Below are 18,575 nucleotides of genomic sequence, written 5' to 3' on the forward strand. Positions count from 1 at the left end.
TCCACATAACAGCATCATAGATTTCAGACCTGGGCTTTCTGTGGATCCCCCACTTGGAAAGCCATCTACTAGCCCTGTAGGCCCAGGAGAGCTTGAAATGCAGTAAACATCAGTTAGTTCATAACAGGCAATCCTATGGCAACTTAGAGACTAACAAACCTATTTGTTAGTCTCTCAGTTCCCACAGAATTGCTTGTATTTTGCAAAGACACTGCCTAACCTGGCTAGTTCATAATGTTACAGAATGCAGTCTCAATCAATTAAGAAAACACCACCTCCAGCTTCTTCTCCAATGGGCAAAAATCTATGTCATTTTCTCTTTGATACCTTAGTTCTGCTTAAGCAGTAGATGACAGCTCTCAGCATCCAGGGTGTGTCTCACCTCTCTAGGAATACTACAGAACTTTGGGAAAGAGGTATGAGATTTTAAAAAACTGTCTTGTCTTTGTTGAATGCTGTAAAAGGTGAGCTGACTGGCCAAAGATGTATTTTCATGATACTCATGGCCATGGAAGAGGCCACCAGAAATGACAACTTCAGCAGAAGATGGTACAGTAAGCAAAAATCCAAAGAATGAACACAGCCCCTTCTACACGTTTGACTAACAGCAAAACGAAATCTCCCGTAACAGTTAGGTCATATGCTGGTGGGATACTAGTTTGTAAGACCCTTTAAAAAGTGTTTTACAAACATACCATAAGCAGACCATAGCCAAAAATAGTGAAGGATAGCTTTTAAAACAAAGGAAAAACATAATATAAATAGATTTGGTCAACAACCTTCTTAAACTGGCTCTATGGGGAATGCAGAACTTCCTACCATGTGGCTTTTTGGACTCCTTTAGGGCAGCCTTGATTTCTCAATCTAACAGAAAACATTTTGACCTAGAAACCCCTCAGTAATATTGCCAAGTGAAACCATTCATGGTCTGGGTGAGCTGTCCTACCATTCAGGAGAAGTGAGCAGATGACTTTTGGACAGCAGCTCAAGGAACTAAGCCTGACATGCCTGAGATTACAGATTCTGTTTACCCTTCCCCAGTATTTGCGGAAAGAAAAAAAGCAAAAGGAGCCTTCTTGCTACAAAAGGCAGAACATTTGATATGCATTGTGATCTCAAGGAGAATGTCAGAGACTTGTCTTGGTGTATAATAAGGAAGCCCACATCTAGATGGCCACTGCACATGTACTAGATGAGGAACTCAGAATCTGAGTGATCTCTTATGCAGATCTGTACTCTGTCATTTGAGGTATCGAGTGGGGCAGTGTTTGTGCCAGCCAGATGCAAAGATTCATTTCCCTGCTTTGTTTCAGATACACCATTCTCACAGACTAATTGCCTCCTGCCTCAGAGGTGACAGAGCACCACTCTTTCTAGTTACAAAGAGTATAGTCCAGAACAGCAGGCTAAGAGAAGATCACCCCCTTCAACATATTACCTAGAAGTATGCTCCCTCAACAAAGTCTGCTGAGGGAAAGAACATATGTTCTATACAGATTCCACCATCCTTTCAAGGATCATACCTGCAGCAACACAAAAGATGTGACAGGTGACAATCAGACTGAACCCTTGCAAATGGCTGTATTTAGCTAGATCTACTGCCTAGATCAGATCTCTGCTCTCATTTAGAGATAATCAAGTGAGAGCCCTTGCAGAATCTACTTGTACCTCCTATGAAGCTTAGACCAGGATTTATTTACTTTCAGATACAGAGAAGAGAGGAAAATACACACACACACACAGCGAGAGCGAGAGCGAGAGCGAGAGCGAGAGCGAGGTAGGTACTAGCTTCCTGTACAACTGCTCTCCTGTAAGCCAGACAATCTATGAATATATCTGCAAATCTCAAAAAAGCAGATCAGCTACAACCATCATCAAGTATTTAGGGAATACACAGGAACTTCTGATAGTCAATTAAAATAAACTGGGCCTAAAAGGCCACCCTAAACTATAAGGAATTACATAGGAGCATGACATCCTGGCAGCACTAAAAAAGAAATAACCTATCAGATTTACCCAACTTCTGGATGTTTTGCGATTAGGGTTAATTGCCATTTTCCTAGCTTACAATTTTATCATCTGATGGCAAAACCACAAGCATATGGAAGGATGTTGAGAGATTAGTTCTAAACCTCCATAGCTCTTGGTCCAAAGCACAAAATTTCCTAGAAATCGACAGCCAAATTGCAAACCTTTTCAAGCCAGTTCCAGCAGACTTTCCCTGACAGAAAAAGACTACTTTCTCTTGGAGACTGAGATGTCAAAATGATGTTATTTTTTGGATGAAGTCACTAAATGAATCTCCAGAGAGCTATCATCCAGTCCAGCAAGTTCTCAGTAAAAAAAAAAAAAAAAAAAAAAAAAATCACACTTGTCAAAAGAAAGAGGGTCAGAGAGTCTTATTAGAGGATATGGTAGAAAGATAAACCTCTCAAGACTGGAAGCATTCCAGTTCTTCATTTAGAAAAGTCTGAAAACAATTGAATAGAATTGCTGAACATGGGGGCTAAGGTGAAAGAAGACTGCCTTCTACAAAAAAAATTACCTATTTCATTCTCTCTTTCTGGAGAGATCTCTAACTCAGGAAGCAGATGATCAAAAGTGTAAAAGCCCTAAGATGCGTGATACCCATATGGGCTATGGCTACACTACAGCCATCTGTTGACAGAAGTTACTGTCTGAAGAGATCTTCTGACAAAGATTCTATCAAAAGATCATGTCCACACATGGAAGCGGATCAAAAAAGTAATCCACCCTGTCAAAAGGGAGCGGCCTGAGTGCCCAGCCACTGTCTTGACAGAAAGGCCAACCAGACGCTCAGCAAAACGGGACTGCCTGATGAACTGGAAGACCTGTCCGTTGACAGAGCGCCCTCTGGAGCATTCACTTGGCTTTTTTGTCAACAGAATCTGTCGACAAAGGCATTATGCCTCATGGGGGAGAGGCAGAAGGCTGTCAACTGAAGTGCCAAGTTCTGTCGACACACTGTTGACAAAACACATTTTGTGTGTGGACGCTCCACAAGTTTTGTCTACAAAACTCTCTAGTGTAGCCATAACCAGAGAAAAGCCTAGTTAAGATTTAAACTCTGAAGCTGCCTAAGATGACATCTAGTGCTCCAAAGATGCTCCACTACTTCAACACTATCTCAAAGGGAGCCTAGTTTGTCATGAAAGTGAAAGGACTTGGGTTTTCTCAGTTTAAAGATGTTCAAATCACCAACTTTAGATTCAGTATGAACTGTGATCCAATGGATTTGACAGACACATCAGCTTGCTCCAAAAATACAGTTTTCCAACTAAGACCTTGATGTTGTGGTAGAGAAAAAATTCACCTGAACCATTCTGATAGACCTTGATGGTGAAGTAACTGGGGCTTGGCATTATGGTAATTTGAGCGTGCAATACCCCACCTACCAAAGTATTCAAAAGACACTAACTTCTAGTGCTTTAGTCAGATGGCTCCCTCTTGACACGGACAACTAATCCACCTGCTTCGATTCTCCTTACAATCCTAGAATAGGCTGACCTCTCCAAATTCTAGGAGTCTGATGCAATGCTTATCAGAGCACTTTTATCTTACTATAGTCCCTCTTTTATCTTACTACTGCCCCTCTTCTACCAACTACTGCTCAAAAGGATTTGGTGAGACACACAGTGCACATGGGCATCTGATGGCAGTGCAGTCATGAGACTATTGCATTAATGTGATTAAAGTTTCAAACTAAATCCAGACAATTACTTCAGATTTCATATTCTTTCACTAATGTTTCAGAGACAATAATACAACCACCAGCAACCTGTAATACCCAATTCACCCCATTTATATTTTCTATTTAATTGCAGTAGCCCAGTCAACTGGCGGGGGCAAAGAGCTGGAGTGGACAGAAAATGTAAATGTTTTGCTAAGAATTTTAAAAAGATGTCTGCTCTTGCCCAATGACTTCTGAGCTACATCTGACTACAAATCCTTAAAGAAGGTTTAACTGCTAAATCAGACTCTCAGGCAAAAATCTATATACAACACAAGACATTTGTATATTTATTTAGTTGCAGCGGAAAATTGGAACTTGGATTCCAGAGATGTAAGCTAACCTTGACCTTGTGATGAGCTATTTTTTCTACATAATTACAAACCTTGTAACTATATGCAAATCAACAAATACAAATATGTACAAGAGCCCTGCAAAATATTTGTGAGGTAACTGTTTGCACAGAAGTCTGTTGTCATCTTGCCTTAAGGTGTAAAGGAAAAAAAGTGTATCTTCTTTAATGACTGTTTTACTATAGAGACACTTCAATATACATGGCGTAACGTTTGCAAAACCTCAACACTGAAGGTGAATATGTTCAAAAATTAAGAGTTGTGAAACCAATTTAATTTCTACTATCACATCATGTCCAAGTACTCATGTTTGATTTTCTGAACAATTTTCTAGTCTTTCTGCATCTGAATTTTTACCTCATAGGACAATGCAAAATAAGACAAATATCTTACCAGATAAAAGAAACAAAATCCAACCAATCTGACCATGAATATAAACAGGTGATAACCAAGAAGGGCTAAATAAGGACTATGCTGATGCCTTTATTTTAATTCACAGCAATAACATATTCTCAAAGCAGAATTAGGAAATTGTAATGGAAGCTTTAAGCTTCACCAAAACACATCAAATTTAATAACTATATTGCCCTTGCAGTCTAATTGTACACTTCCCATAACTTACAGGTCTCATGCTAATGGCTGTGAAATAAAAGTTTTTTAAATTAGTCTTAAGAGAAAAAAATTGAAGAAATATAGTTTGTTCATTGTTTTCCCATAACTAGATGAAGTCAGCATGTTTAATTATAAAACAAATAAAGGAGAGCATTTATCTGAAATCATTGCTTGACAGGAAGCTACAGAAGCATTTATACACCTGTCTCAGGGGTGGGCAAGATACGGCATGTGTTCTGGATTTGGCCTGACAAGCTCCCACATCTGTCCCAGGGACCATCACCCTGGGATGCACAGGGACAGAGCAGCCCCACTTTGCTTTAAGCAGCTTTCGGCTCCGTGTAAGCTCTTTGCTCTGGACCCTGGCAGGGAGAAGCAGCATTGCGGGCTGCTCTGGCCCCATAGCAAAATCTCTCAGCTCCTATTGTCCGGTTTCCAGCCAAGAAGAGCTGAGAGATTTTGTTGGTGGGAGGAGGGAGAGAACAAAAACCCTACTTCCAGCACCTGAAAAATCAGACACAAGTCCATACCAATTTTAAATTAAGTATAAATGAATACACCTGACTTGGGTATACAAGTCCCCAGTATGCACATAGATATATGGACAGACAATGTGATTTGCATCCCTCTAGTGGGATTTTTGCATACATTTGTTTGAGATTGTGGACCTTAGTGCCACCAACATTGAAATGTTCAAACCAAGCCTTTTAATAAATTAAATAATAATAGAAGTCAATCACCTGAATTAACAGAAATTTTACTTTTACCACTAAACATTTCAAAAGGCTAATAAATGTAACCCCTTCTGAACTGATTAAAATAACTGTTACCCAAATTAAGAACCAGAGGCGACCGTGCAGAGATTCTAGGGAGGGCACAAGCCACACTGCCCTGCCCTGCTCCTTCTCCACTCACACCCCTCTCCATCCCTGCCCATGCCCCTCCTCCACTCACCACTTCCAGTGCATGCAGGGCAATCCTCCTCCCCTGGCACAGTGCAACCTAGGAGTAGTGAGAGTTGGAAGCTTGTGCTGCTTTCAGGCTGTGCTGCTCTGGGAGGGATGGGGGTATGACAGGGCGAAGCACTAAGCTGACAGTGAGTGAAGGCAAGCGGGCAACACTAGTGAGGGGTAACACACTGCCCCCTTGGCATCCCAAGTTGCCTGTGCTAGGACACTTCCTATTAAGTTCCTGCTCAATAATGGAAATGGACAATATAGTTTAATGGAAATATCAACTATAGCAGTGTAGCTGTATGCTGCTACCATGTTCTGAGTCCCAATTACCAGAGCAGCACCACTGTGATGATTAAAATTACCCAAAAGAACAAGAATATAAAAAACAATTACCATTTTGTAAATTTCTACAAATAAGCAACAAACTCCACATTTAAACCTTTACCCTGTGTGTACACGTGCCCCTTCCTTTAGAAAGGGCATGTTAATGAGCAGGTTTGAAAGAGGCTAATGAGGTGCTACAATGAATATGCAGCACCTCATTAACATAATTGCGGCCGCAGCGATTTGAATGTGCAGCTTTTCGAATTGTGAGTCGCCCGTGGAGACGGGACCTTCTGAAAGGACACCCCCCACCCCAGTTTTCGAAAGCCCTTCTTCCGATCACCAGATAGGAAGAAGGGCTTTCGAAAACTGGGGGGAAAGGGCCTTTTGGAAGGTCCCGTCTCCACGGGCGGCACACAATTCCAAAAGCTGCACTTTTGAATTGCTGCAGCCGCCATTATGCTAATGAGTCACTGCATATTCATTGCAGCGCCTCATTAGCATATTTTGAACCCGCTCACATTAACGTGCCCCTTTCGAAAAGAAGGAGCACGTGTAGATCCAGCCTTACTGTCTATATAATTAAGATGATAACTTCTCTTCTAGGTAAACAAATGTAAACAAAGTTACCTAGTATTCATTTTGTGTGTCTGAAAACCTAAATAAGGATCAAGAACCAAGCTAGTTGCCAGGTCATCATTTTCACAGAGCTCCTTGGCGGACATTCCAGAGGAAGGCACATAGCGACTTTGGCCCTCAAATCCCGAAGCACCACTACCTGAAAAAAAAACAAACACATACCAGGGTTAAACAAAAATAGAAAACTATCCAATCTTGTAGTATCCTCACTGTAAGAGGGCAACTCCAACAAGGATAACAGCAGTAACGAGTAGTGTGTGGCACTGCACTAGTGCAGCTCTGACTTAGATGTCCTCAGCCAGCTGGGACACAAGCTAAGTAAGTCCCATTAAGACAGACCACTCTGCTACCACCAGAGATACCAGCAGCCCACTTTGCTGATTGGACAGGAAAAGAAGTGAGAGCCATGGGCAGGATCTCTGGCCTGTGAGCGCATGATGCAGAATCTCATTCTTTTGTTTTCTTTGATCTCCTTTAGTTTCTGTGGCTAGGGCCATGGAACCATAAGAATGCTTATCCTTCTTGGACAGGATGGAACACCTTACATGAAAGCAGCTTCCTCTGATCCTGGGCAGACTTACAGTTAGGTTCCCCACCTTGACTTAAACCAATGGGCCACAAGCCAGATCTGTGGATCTGGCCCCTGGCTTGCCTGGATCCCCTGCAGCTGTGAGGCCATGCTGACTCCATGCTGCAGGCCATACCCAGGCAAGCTAGAGCCAGACTGGGCCTGAAGACTCTGCCTGGAAGGAGAGGAAGCGGCTTTTCAGGCCATCTGCTGTTCCCTCCCTCCTTCACCCCCACCCAGAAGGGGGAATGGGAGCACAGGGGAGTGCTGGGCTGGAGACTTTTCCTCCATTACTCCCATGGTCCAGAATCACCACACATAGATGATGTAATACCATTTTTAAGACTGTGAAGGGTTTCTTAAAGGCATAGATATGTGCTCATTTTTTTGGACAAAAAAAGAAAATAATGACCAGTACAGAATTCAGCAATATTTGCCTTAGAAATTTCAAAATGACAAGCGACAATACAGATTGAACCTCCCTGGTCCTGCATCCTCAGGGAATTTGCTGGATTGGAGATGTCAGTAGTGGCCTGGGGCTCTGTCGTCTCCCTGGAGCATTGACTGCCGCTGGCATCTCAACTTTTGCCCAGTGGCTTCACTGCTCCCTCCACTGCCAGGGGTTCTAGTGCTCCCCATCCCTCTAGTCTGGCAACACTCCTGGCCCAAACCTGCTGGTTTGTCCCCAGGAGTGCTCTCAGAGGGTCACCAATGACACTACATTGCCATGTCGCCAGACTAGGGAAGTCTGGATTATAGAAGTTCAAATTGCACCCTAAAAGTAAAAGCTGGAGTTTCCAAATACATCTTACGTGAAATTTGTATCCAGTTCTCTACTCTAAATCATATTTGTTTTTAAAAAAACCTCAGTTTTACAATGGATTACTGACATAGGTGTGAATAAAACTAAGGTTTTTACCCACACAAGGATGCATATTTATGTAACTTTCACAACTGGTTCCACAGCTGTAGAATTGTTTATTTTTTCCAAGGCCAAGTTTTAGGATTTGCAACCATGCTAATTATTAGCCATCACATATTCAGGATGTTATCCTTCCTACTGAATTCAAATTAAATGTACACAATTTAATTTGAATTTATCTTTTCAATGAGACTTAATACATATTTATTTCTGAAATAATCATGACTGCATAATAAGCATAATAAGCAACTCCACTGCTAACTGGGGGAGGGACGATGGCCACCCCAGTGAATTAGCCACATCTCATGATTTCAGAATAAGCAACTAAAATTCTTACAAATTAGTAAGCAAGATGTTACTATGATTCACGTTGCCTCCCAACCCCACAAACATGTACATACATCTGCTTGATCTTCTCTCAACTCCATTTTTGCTAGTCTTTGGATTCTCCTTTCCGGGGTGCTGCAACTTGGACTGATTCTGCTGATGTTCATTAGACAACTTGCCTCCATTTCTCCTGCCATTCACCACCATGTTCTTGGATTCTCCCAGCCACTTCATTCCCACATCCAACCTGACCCAGTTGCATCTAGTCACTTTTCAAAAGACTCGGAGAAGTGGGTCAATAATTTCAGTTTTAATTCCTAATGGAAACATACAAAAAGATTAAAACTAACTGACAAACCATTTTCAAAGCAGCAGGTTTTAAGACAAAAGTCATAAGAGGTGCTAAAGAACTTTAGAAACGATTGTATGAACAGAACAAACTACAAGAATCAGTCTTTTTAAAAAAAAATATCAAGAAGCCAACTGAATATTTGCTAGGTTAAAACATCTGAAGGACTTATACTTTGATACAAACACATTTAGGGTTTCATTGATCAGGATCTACAACTGTGCAAGTTACGCATGTCAAAGTTTCAAGTTTTTTGAAGAGAAAATAGTGTATCAGCAGCTGTGCTGGTTAATACTGAAAAGCATTATTACTTTTATATCACCATACGGTCCTATAAATACATGAAGTTCTTTACAGACATAAGTAACCTAACAAAGTTTCTCAATTTAAAAGTTTACAATCTGAGTTAGTCTATGGAACCTGAAAATACTGTGAATCCTATGCTTAAAACATAATAAAAAAAGATGAATCTTACTTATGAACTCAACGAGCATTGGTGATAAGTGATTACCATGTCTATTTGTGTTATGCTTATAGGCTCTATAACCTTCTAGCAGCACACAGGGTCAGAAAGAAACAAAACTGATTTTTTATTACTCTAACCTAGGAGCCCTGGCAGGAGCCATTATAGATAACCTTATTTATTGTTTGATCATTTGAAACAGGCACAATCCACAGCAATGGAGGGTTTCAACAGGGTAAACTAACTTGACTTTCCATATTAGAAGATAATGTGGGAATGCTACTAATACGTGTTTTACGTTTGTGATGGAAGCAAGGCCTCAAACTTTTATTCTAAATCATGTTTTTACACTGCTTGACCACTTATAAAAATGGCGGAGCAGGCTCCAGGAGTAAAATGTCTGACAATCAAGTCTTCCTCAAAGGAAGCAGTAGCCCAGCTGCCTGTTATGGACACAGGTGATGCACTGCTGCTGTCTATCCTATATTCAATTGTAAGCACAAGGGCATATTTGCAAGGCACTAAAAGCATCCAAGGCTTAGATGGTTTCTCCCATTTGTAGAAGTCTTTCACACAGCCATAACTTAGGCTATATTTATATTAGCACTTTTGTTGGTAGAAGGTCTATTGCTCAAGGGACTATTTATAAAAAAAAAATCTTTAAGTAGCATATGTTCCACAGACAGAACCAAGCTGGCAGGAGATACTGTCCTGATAACACAGCTCCCATGATTCATTGAGGCTGCTTTAATTATATCATAGAATCATAGGGCTGGAAGGGACCTTAGGAGGTCATCTAGTCCAGCCCCCTGCTTCAAGCAGGATCAACCCAAACTAAGTCATCCCAGCCAGGACCTTGTCAAGCCGGGACTTAAAAACCTCGAGGGACAGAGAATCCACCACCTCTCTAGGCAACACATTCCAATGCTTCACCACCCTCCTGGTGAAACAGTTTTTCCTAATATCTAAACTACACCTCTCCCTCTTCAACTTCAGGCCATTACTCCTTGTTCTGCCATCTGACTCCACTGAGAACAGTTTCTCACCCTCCTCTTTAGAGCTCCCCTTCAGGAAATTGAAGGCTGCTATTAAATCACCCCTCAAGTCTTCTCTTCTGTAAACTAAACAAGCCCAAATCCCTCAGCCTATCCTCACAGGTCTTGTGTGCCAGCCCCTTAATCATTTTGTTGCCCTCTGCTGAACCTGCTCCAGCACATCTACATCCTTTTTATACTGTGGGGGGGGGAGCAAAACTGGACACAATATTCCAGATGCGGCCTCACCAGTGCCAAATAGAGAGGAATAACTACTTCTCTAGATCTGCTCAAAATGCTCCTCATAATGCACCCTAGTATGCCGTTGGCTACAAGGGCACACTGTTTACTCATATCCAGCCTTTCATCCACCATAACCCTTAGGTCCCTTTCTGGCATACTGCTGCTGAGCCAGTCGGTCCCCAGCCTATAACAATGCTTGGGATTCTTCCCTCCCAGGTGCAGGACTATATACTTCTCCTGGTTGAACCGCATCAGATTTCTTTTGGCCCAATCCTCCAATTTATCCAGGTCACTCTGGATTCTCTCTCTACCCTCCAACATATCTACCTTTCCCCCTAGTTTTGTGTCATCCACAAACTTGCTGAGGGTGCAATCCAGTCCCTCATCCAGGTCATTAATAAAGATGTTGAACAGCACCGGCCCCAGAACCGAGCCTTGCTGCACTCCGCTTGAAACTGACCGCCACCCAGATATTGAGCCATTGACCACTATCCGTTGGGCCCAACCTTCAAGCCAGCTTTCTATCCATCTTATAGTTCAAGGATCCAAACCATATTTCCTTAACTTATGGACTAGAATGTTGTGGGAGACTGTATCAAAAGCTTTGCTGAAGTTAGGTATATCGCATCCACTGACTTCCCCATGTCCACAGAGCTTGTTACCTCGTCATAGAAGCTAATCAGATGGGTCAGGCAGGACTTGCCCCTGGTGAATCCATGTTGGCTACTTTTGATCACTTTGCCCTCTTCCAAGTGCTCCAAAATCAATTCCTTGAGGATCCCCTCCATTATATAGGGACTGAGGTAAGGCTGACCTGTCTATAGTTCCCTGGATTGTCCTTCTTTCCTTTTTTAAAGATGGGCACCATGTTTCCCTTTTTCCAGTCATCCGGTATCTACCCCAATCTCCAAGTGTCTTCAAAGATAATGGTCAAAGATTCAGCAATGACCTCTGCCAATTCCCTCAGTACCCTCGGGTGCATTAAATCCAGACCCATGGATTTGTGTACATCTATTTTTTCTAGACAGCTCAGAATTTGTTCCTTTCCCATAGATGGCTACCCTCCACCTTCCCATACTGCACTGTTTAGGACCACTGTGTGGGAGCTGACTTTGTCCATGAAGGAGAGCATTCTCCCTTTGGTGTAGAGTGGCTACACAGGAGATTTTACAATGATACAGCAGCATATGTACACATATTCCACTGTAAGATCACCAGTGTAGAAACAGGCTTAGGTAACAATATTATCACAGGGATCACACTATTCGCTGTAATTTTGAATTTAAATAAAGGCTACGACACCTCTCCTCTACTATCCCTGCAAGCAGCAGCTCCTTATCCATCCAAGTACCACAAGCAGGCCAAGGTTGCAAGAGATGCAGAGGGCCAAAGTGACTGGTGTTGAAAACTATCTAACACAGTCACAATACCAACCAAACATGGCCCACTTCCTTAACATCTCCATAGTGCCAAACCTGAATAGTACTATAAGAACATAAGAATAGCCATACTGGGTCAGACCATCAAGCCCTGTATCCTGTCTTCTGACGGTGGCCAACATCAGGTGCCCCAGAGAGAACGAACAGAACAGGTAATCATCAAGTGATCAATTCCCTGTTGCCCATTTCCAGCCTCTTGCAAATAGACACTAGGGACACTGTCCATGCCCAGCCTGGCTAATAGCCATTGATGGACCTACCCCCATGAATTTATCTAGGTTCTTTTTTAAACTTTACTATAGTCTTGACCTTCACAACATTCTCCAGCAAGGAGTTCCACAGGGTAACTGCACATTGTGTGAAAAAGTATTTCCTATTGTTTGTTTTAAACCTGCTGCCTATTAATTTCATTTGGTGACCCCTAGTTCTTGCAATGTGAGAAGGAGTAAATAATAATTCCTTATCTATTTTCTCCACACCAGTCATGATTTTATATACCTCTATCATATCCCCCCCTTAATCATCTTTTTTTCTAAACTAAAAAGCCCCAGTCTTATCAATCTCTCCTCATATGGCAGATGCTCCCTACCACTAATCATTTTTAGTGCCCTTTCCTGAACGTTTTACAATTCCAATGTATCTTTTTTGAGATGGGGCGACCACATCTGTACACAGTATTCCAGATGTGGACGTACCATGGATTTATATAAAGACAAGACATTTTCTGTCTTATTATCTATTCCTTTCTTAATGATTCTTAACATTTTTGACCACATGGGCCAGCTCACAGTGCCTAGAACAAGGATTTAGGCCACTTCACAGTGAGTATTTAGTGGGCACCCAGTCTAATCACATTTCCCCCCACTGGCCCCTCATTTCCCGTGATATATCCTTGTTTTTCTCCACCTCTGCTGGAACATTTATTAAAAATTTTTCTAAGGAATAACACTGTAGCCTTTAGTATAACTATGTTTATCTAAACCAATTCTGAGGAATGATGCTTACATTTAGAGCCTATATTGCATTTGGACAAAATGACCAAACAAGTGACTGGTATGATATTGTGATCAATTTTTTTAGCGTATCAGCTCTGAATGATCAATACAAAACACTTCAGAAAATCCTCATAAAAAATTATCTGTCTCTGGATAAGTGGAATTTTGAATGAATATGTGAGGATTAAAATTACATTAGACCAAAATCTGAGATTTGCTATATTCACCCCTCAACAGGAAACAAAAGAAAATTTGCTCAATAGATTAAAGAGAGCAGTTACTGTAATTCAAACCACAACTAGAAAAAATATATTTTGTACAATTCTCAAATTATTTTTTAACACTTTATACATAACTAGTGCTAGACATGAATGACTGATAATACCAAAAACACAAGAATTCCAACTTTTACATAATATAGAACATTCAAGTCTACATTCCTCAGTTTGAGAGATATATGTTTTGGAATCTTTATTTGGAAAATGGCAAAGCCAGTAATGAGAACGATGTAACCTTTCAGATGACTCTCAGTCAGTTTGTCACAAAGTTTGAAAGACGGGTTTGTGTTTTCAAGCAATGGTCATGTAGTAGTAAAATACACACTTTGATCTCCACTAGAGAAACATTCCATTGCAAGCACCAATATCTGAGGAAGTAACACTGCATAGCAGCATAGCTAAGTAGAGCTTGTAGAAGCCAAAGACAGAATTTGTGTGTGCTAGATGTTCACTTAAAGGTTGAGTGTGCCTAGTTGCCAAGCAGAACACTCATCAACTGTCAGAATCAACATATACGTATGAGTAAGAAGATTATTTTCTAGTATACCTCCTGACAGACAATTGTATTTCTTTGTGAAAAGAACAGTATCTCTTTTTGTTGTAAAGCACAGTTCGGAGGTATTCTACAAAGAGTGATAAAAACAGAATGAACTAGTAAGCAACACAAAAAAGCAGAGATGACTGACTACACTAGAAAAGGAGGGGGAACACCAAAAGCAAAGGTTAAGCTTGTTAATTTCAAATTCAGAGTTTAAAACAGGTGATCTAATGACTTGAGGTTACTTCAACAACTACTTATCCATGTACAATATCATTTCTAGCTCAATCGGCTAATAGCAAGGGTTCCATGAGAAAATTCCATTACAACAACATTTTATTATTTAAAAAATAGTATTTAAGCATTTATGCATTTTATTAAAAACAATTTTTATTTGTGTTTACCACAATGTGTCCCTTTGTAATGCCAGCTGAGCCAGAGAGTAGGGACAATGACAGCACTACTCAGCACTGCAGGCAGAGTCAGTCAGTGGTGTGATCGCCTGCTATTTACCACTATAAATTCCCATACTTACTCTCAGGGAGCATGGATCATTCTGGGGCAACTTATGTCAAGAATATACAGCTTTATCAAGACGTGTAATTCATCAGTTGTTAGCCTTTGCCAGCACAGTCTCGTGCGAAACTGGGTTCTTGAATTATGCAGCAACAAAAACAAAATACAGAAATCGAGTGAATGCTACGCCAGATATGCGAATCCAACTTTCCAGTATTAAGCCAAATATAAGAAGAATTTGCCAAGAAAAGAAAAACCACTCTTTGCATTGAAAATTACCAATATAGTGGATATTAGTTTGAGTTTTATTTTTGTACACATTAAGTATGTGCAATTAAATGAATGTTGATCATATGACCTTGTTTAGCATTTGTTTATTATTAATCTTTATTTATTCATGGTCTGCTTTTTCAGATCCATAAGACTGTTACTAGGTGTTCCACAAAATACTTTCACATGTAAATGGGTTCTGTGGCCAAATAAAATTGGGAAATACTGATTTATGGTATAGAGAACGACAAGAAGTCTTGTCGTACCTTATAGACTAACAGATATTTTGGAGTATTAGCTTTCACGAGCAAACACCTGCTTCATCAGATGCATGAGTGGAAGGGGGGCGGGGTTGTACAGGACTGGCAAACAGCACTTCTCGTTCACAGTCTGAACACCCTTTGCAGAAATAATTTATTATATCAGCAAGCTGTTACTCCTTCTGTACACCAATTCACATGGTCACATGGCTTGTAGAAAAGGCAAGCCAGTTCTAAACAATCTGAAACTTGCATTTAGATACTGTATGACTTTGTCTACACTACAAAAATAACTTCGAAGTACAACGTCCAAGTAAGCAACTTTGAAGTTCAGCGTCTACACACACCCTACTTCGAAGTAGGGCACTACTCCATTCCCAGGATGTACAGAGTAAGGACTTTGAAGTTAAGGGAGCCCAACTTCCAAGTAAGGGAAAAATGTGTGTAGACTCTCTGCTGGCTACTTCGAAGTTAGTTCCTAGTGTAGACACACACTATGTTTCAGTTTTAAATTAAAAAGTAGGGTCCAGTTCATATTTTAAATGTACTGAACAAAATTAGCTTGTCATACTTAATTTACAGTGTTACCAGATGAAAAGCATTGTAATGTAGCAGGTGAGATTGCAAGATTTTTAGTGAACCTAACCAATTATTGCAGAAAAGATGTGAGTGCATTTCCCAAATGTTGGAAATTTATGTGTAAGAAATGTCACATTTATCGGTGCACATTTTCATCGGTTAAAAATAATTCTATTAGGCATCTTATACCTCAAAGTGCTCAGTGCTAGATAAAAAAGTAACAACAGTTTGTAATACCTCTAGCTGACTGTACTGTCAAAAAAACAAATAATTATTCAAACAAAGGGTAAAGGAAAAAAATATGACAAGTAGAGACAAGATTTAACAAAATGACAAGCTCCAACACCTACTGCAACAAGAGGTTCAAGAACCTTTTTTGATAACAGTCGTATCATAAAATGAAGTGAAGGTATTTGGAATATAATGGAAAGCATAGGGGTAAAAATTATTTGAAATTTTCCCTAGAAAAACTCTGCAGCAGGAGCTTTGGTTAAGTCACTGGGAGCTATGGAGGCAAGTTATATATATTCCATTCAAATCTGCGTTAGCAATTCTGCTGCAAACAGGTAATACATATTATGTGGACATGAATTCCATACAGCAACTTTTTACATCCAGGTTGACTTTGCCAACCTACAATAAAATTAAGTATAAACAATTAAAGTTTGTTGGAAAGGAACTTTTTATTGTAGCAGATGAGTTCTAATATAACCACATTAAGCACTTTTGTCCAAATAACAAACAAATTTTTTCCATCAACTGTGACATTCTAAAGAACCACACCAATTACACTTCAACCAGGAAAACACACTTCATGAAGGAGGAAATTCAACCTGAGGCAATTTCACTCTGGTTCAGCAGCACTGATTGTGAATTCAGCGTATGTATAACTTTTTTAGGAGAGCATGAGGGGAAATGGAGGAAGGCAATAATACAAAACAACAGCTGGGATAAGACAAGAAAGAAGGGAAAGGAGAAACATCCATGGGAGTGGGGGGAGAGAAAAAAAAAATCAATACAAGCAAGGCTAACTTGCTCAAATTTAAGGTAAAGATTGTCTCCGTAGCCAAAAGTTAAAATTCACTAAAGTACCAATTATCCAAATTAGTAAGACAAATACTTTGTAAGATCAATACAAAAGAGAGGTGGGGTACAGGTGCAGTTCTGGTGAAAGTTTAAAAAAAAATTGCACCTAGCAGCCAGGAGGGAACAGTGGACCTCCCTCTACCCAGGTCCCACGGGGACCCATATTTTATTTGTCTGACCACTTCCATCTCTTTTATACTGGTGATGTTAGCAGTTTTAGTCTGCAAGCCAGTTACAGGGGTCTGCAGAATTTTGCATATGATATAATGTATCTTATCCTGATGTAAAGAATAACTCTTGTCAAACTAATCTGATAGCTTTTTTTTAATAGGATAATGAGCCTTGTGGATAGGGGAGAAGCGGTAGATGTGGTATACCTAGACTTTAGTAAAGCATTTGATAAGGTATCTCATGATATTCTTATCAAAAAACTAGGCAAATACAATTTAGATTAAGCTACTATAAGGTGGGTGCATAACTGGCTGGATAACCGTACCCAAAGAGTAGTTCTTAATGGTTCTCAATCCTGCTGGAAAAGTATAACAAGTGGGGTTCCGCAGGGGTCTGTGTTAGGACCAGTTCTGTTCAATGTCTTCATCAATGATCTAGATATTGGCACAGAAAGTATGCTTATTAAGTTTGCAGATGATACCAAGCTGGGAGGGGTTGCAACTGCTTTGGAGGATAGGGTCATAATTCAAAATGATCTGGATAAATTGGAGAAATGGTCTGAGGTAAACAGGATGAAGTTTAATAAGGACAAATGCAAAGTGCTCCACTTGGGAAGGAACAATCAGTTTCCCACATACACAATGGGGAGAGACTGTCTAGGAACGACTAAAGCAGAAAGGGATCTAGGGATTATAGTGGACCACAAGCTAAATATCAGTCAACAGTGTGATGCTGTTGGAAAAAAAAGCAAAACATGATTCTGAGATGCATTAAAAAGTGTGTTGTGAACAAGACATGAGAAGTCATTCTTCCGCTCTACTCTGTGCTGGTTAGGCCTCAGCTGGAGTATTGTGTCCAGTTCTGGGCACTGCAGTTCAAAAAAGACGTGGAAAAACTAGAGAGGGTCCAGAAAAGAGCGACAAGAATGATTAAAGGTCTAGAGAATGTGACCTATGAAAAAAGGTTGAAAGAATTGGGCTTGTTTAGTTTGGAAAAGAGAAGATTGAGGGGAGACATGATAGTGGTTTTCAGGTATCTAAAAGGGAGTCATAAGGAGGTAGGAGAGAACTTGTTCTTCTTGGCCTCTGAGGATAGAGCAAGAGGCAACGGGCTTAAACTGCAGCAAGGGAGGTTTAGGTTGGACACTGGGAAAAAGCTCCTAACTGTCAGGGCGGTCAAACAGTGGAATAAATTACCAAGGGAGGTTGTGGAATCTCCATCGCTGGAGATATTCAAGAACAGGTTACATAGATGTTTATCAGGGATGGCTTAGATAGTACTTGGTCCTGCCATTGGGGCAGGAGGCTGGACTTGATGGCCTCTCGAGGTCCCTTCCAGTCCTAGTGTTCTATGATTCTATGATGCTGAATTTCACCCTAACACATACTACCTCCAAGATGTGGTGTCAAAGTAAAAAAAAACCCGAGAATTCCTTTGGTGACCAACACTTTCTCAGATGGAGGCATCAAAGCAAAGCAAAGCAAGAGACCAAAAACCAGACAAGTATCATGGCCCCGTGACAGATTTTCAGATTTAAATTCTGAAAAATTCTCTAACATTCAAATGAGGTACATTGTGCAACAGTATTTGATCGGGACAATTAACCAGAAATTACATTTTTCTGTAACAGTGCTAGATAAATTCTGCCGAAAGCCAAGCACTATTATGAAAGAGGAAAAGTACAAAAACTATACTTTCTAGTCTAGAATGGTTTGCAAAGCCAATAACACAACCGAAGCAGATTTTTAAAATTCAAAAACTACACGTAACCATTACAGTAAACACTTAAAATGCATGATCGCAAGTTAAGCACAATCCAAAATCCTGTTCCCACCAGCCCTGGTTCAACGCTCCCCCCTCACTTCCCCAGCCCCACTCACCACCCATGCATGGCTCTGGCTC

At 40.5% G+C, this 18,575-nt stretch overlaps 1 protein-coding gene across 3 annotated transcripts in view; it reads right to left on the reverse strand.

Moving 5' to 3' along the window:
- The window catches only part of KMT5B (lysine methyltransferase 5B), a 51,171-nt gene that overhangs the window by 19,561 nt on the left and 13,035 nt on the right, over nt 1-18,575 (reverse strand). For 2 of the 3 annotated variants that reach the window (XM_074997916.1, XM_074997918.1), the window contains exons 2-3: nt 8,527-8,769; nt 6,627-6,774 (exon numbers count right to left, since the gene is read on the reverse strand). In XM_074997916.1, the coding sequence (XP_074854017.1) occupies nt 6,627-6,774; nt 8,527-8,686 (308 nt within the window). In that variant the 5' untranslated portion in view covers nt 8,687-8,769. Of the gene's footprint in view, nt 1-6,626; nt 6,775-8,526; nt 8,770-14,326; nt 14,494-18,575 lie in introns of those variants that run through there. The other variant, XM_074997917.1, reaches the window with a different exon arrangement.

Source organism: Carettochelys insculpta, chromosome 6 (genome assembly GCF_033958435.1).
Source record: "Carettochelys insculpta isolate YL-2023 chromosome 6, ASM3395843v1, whole genome shotgun sequence".
In the NCBI taxonomy this organism is placed as follows: Eukaryota; Metazoa; Chordata; order Testudines; family Carettochelyidae; genus Carettochelys; species Carettochelys insculpta.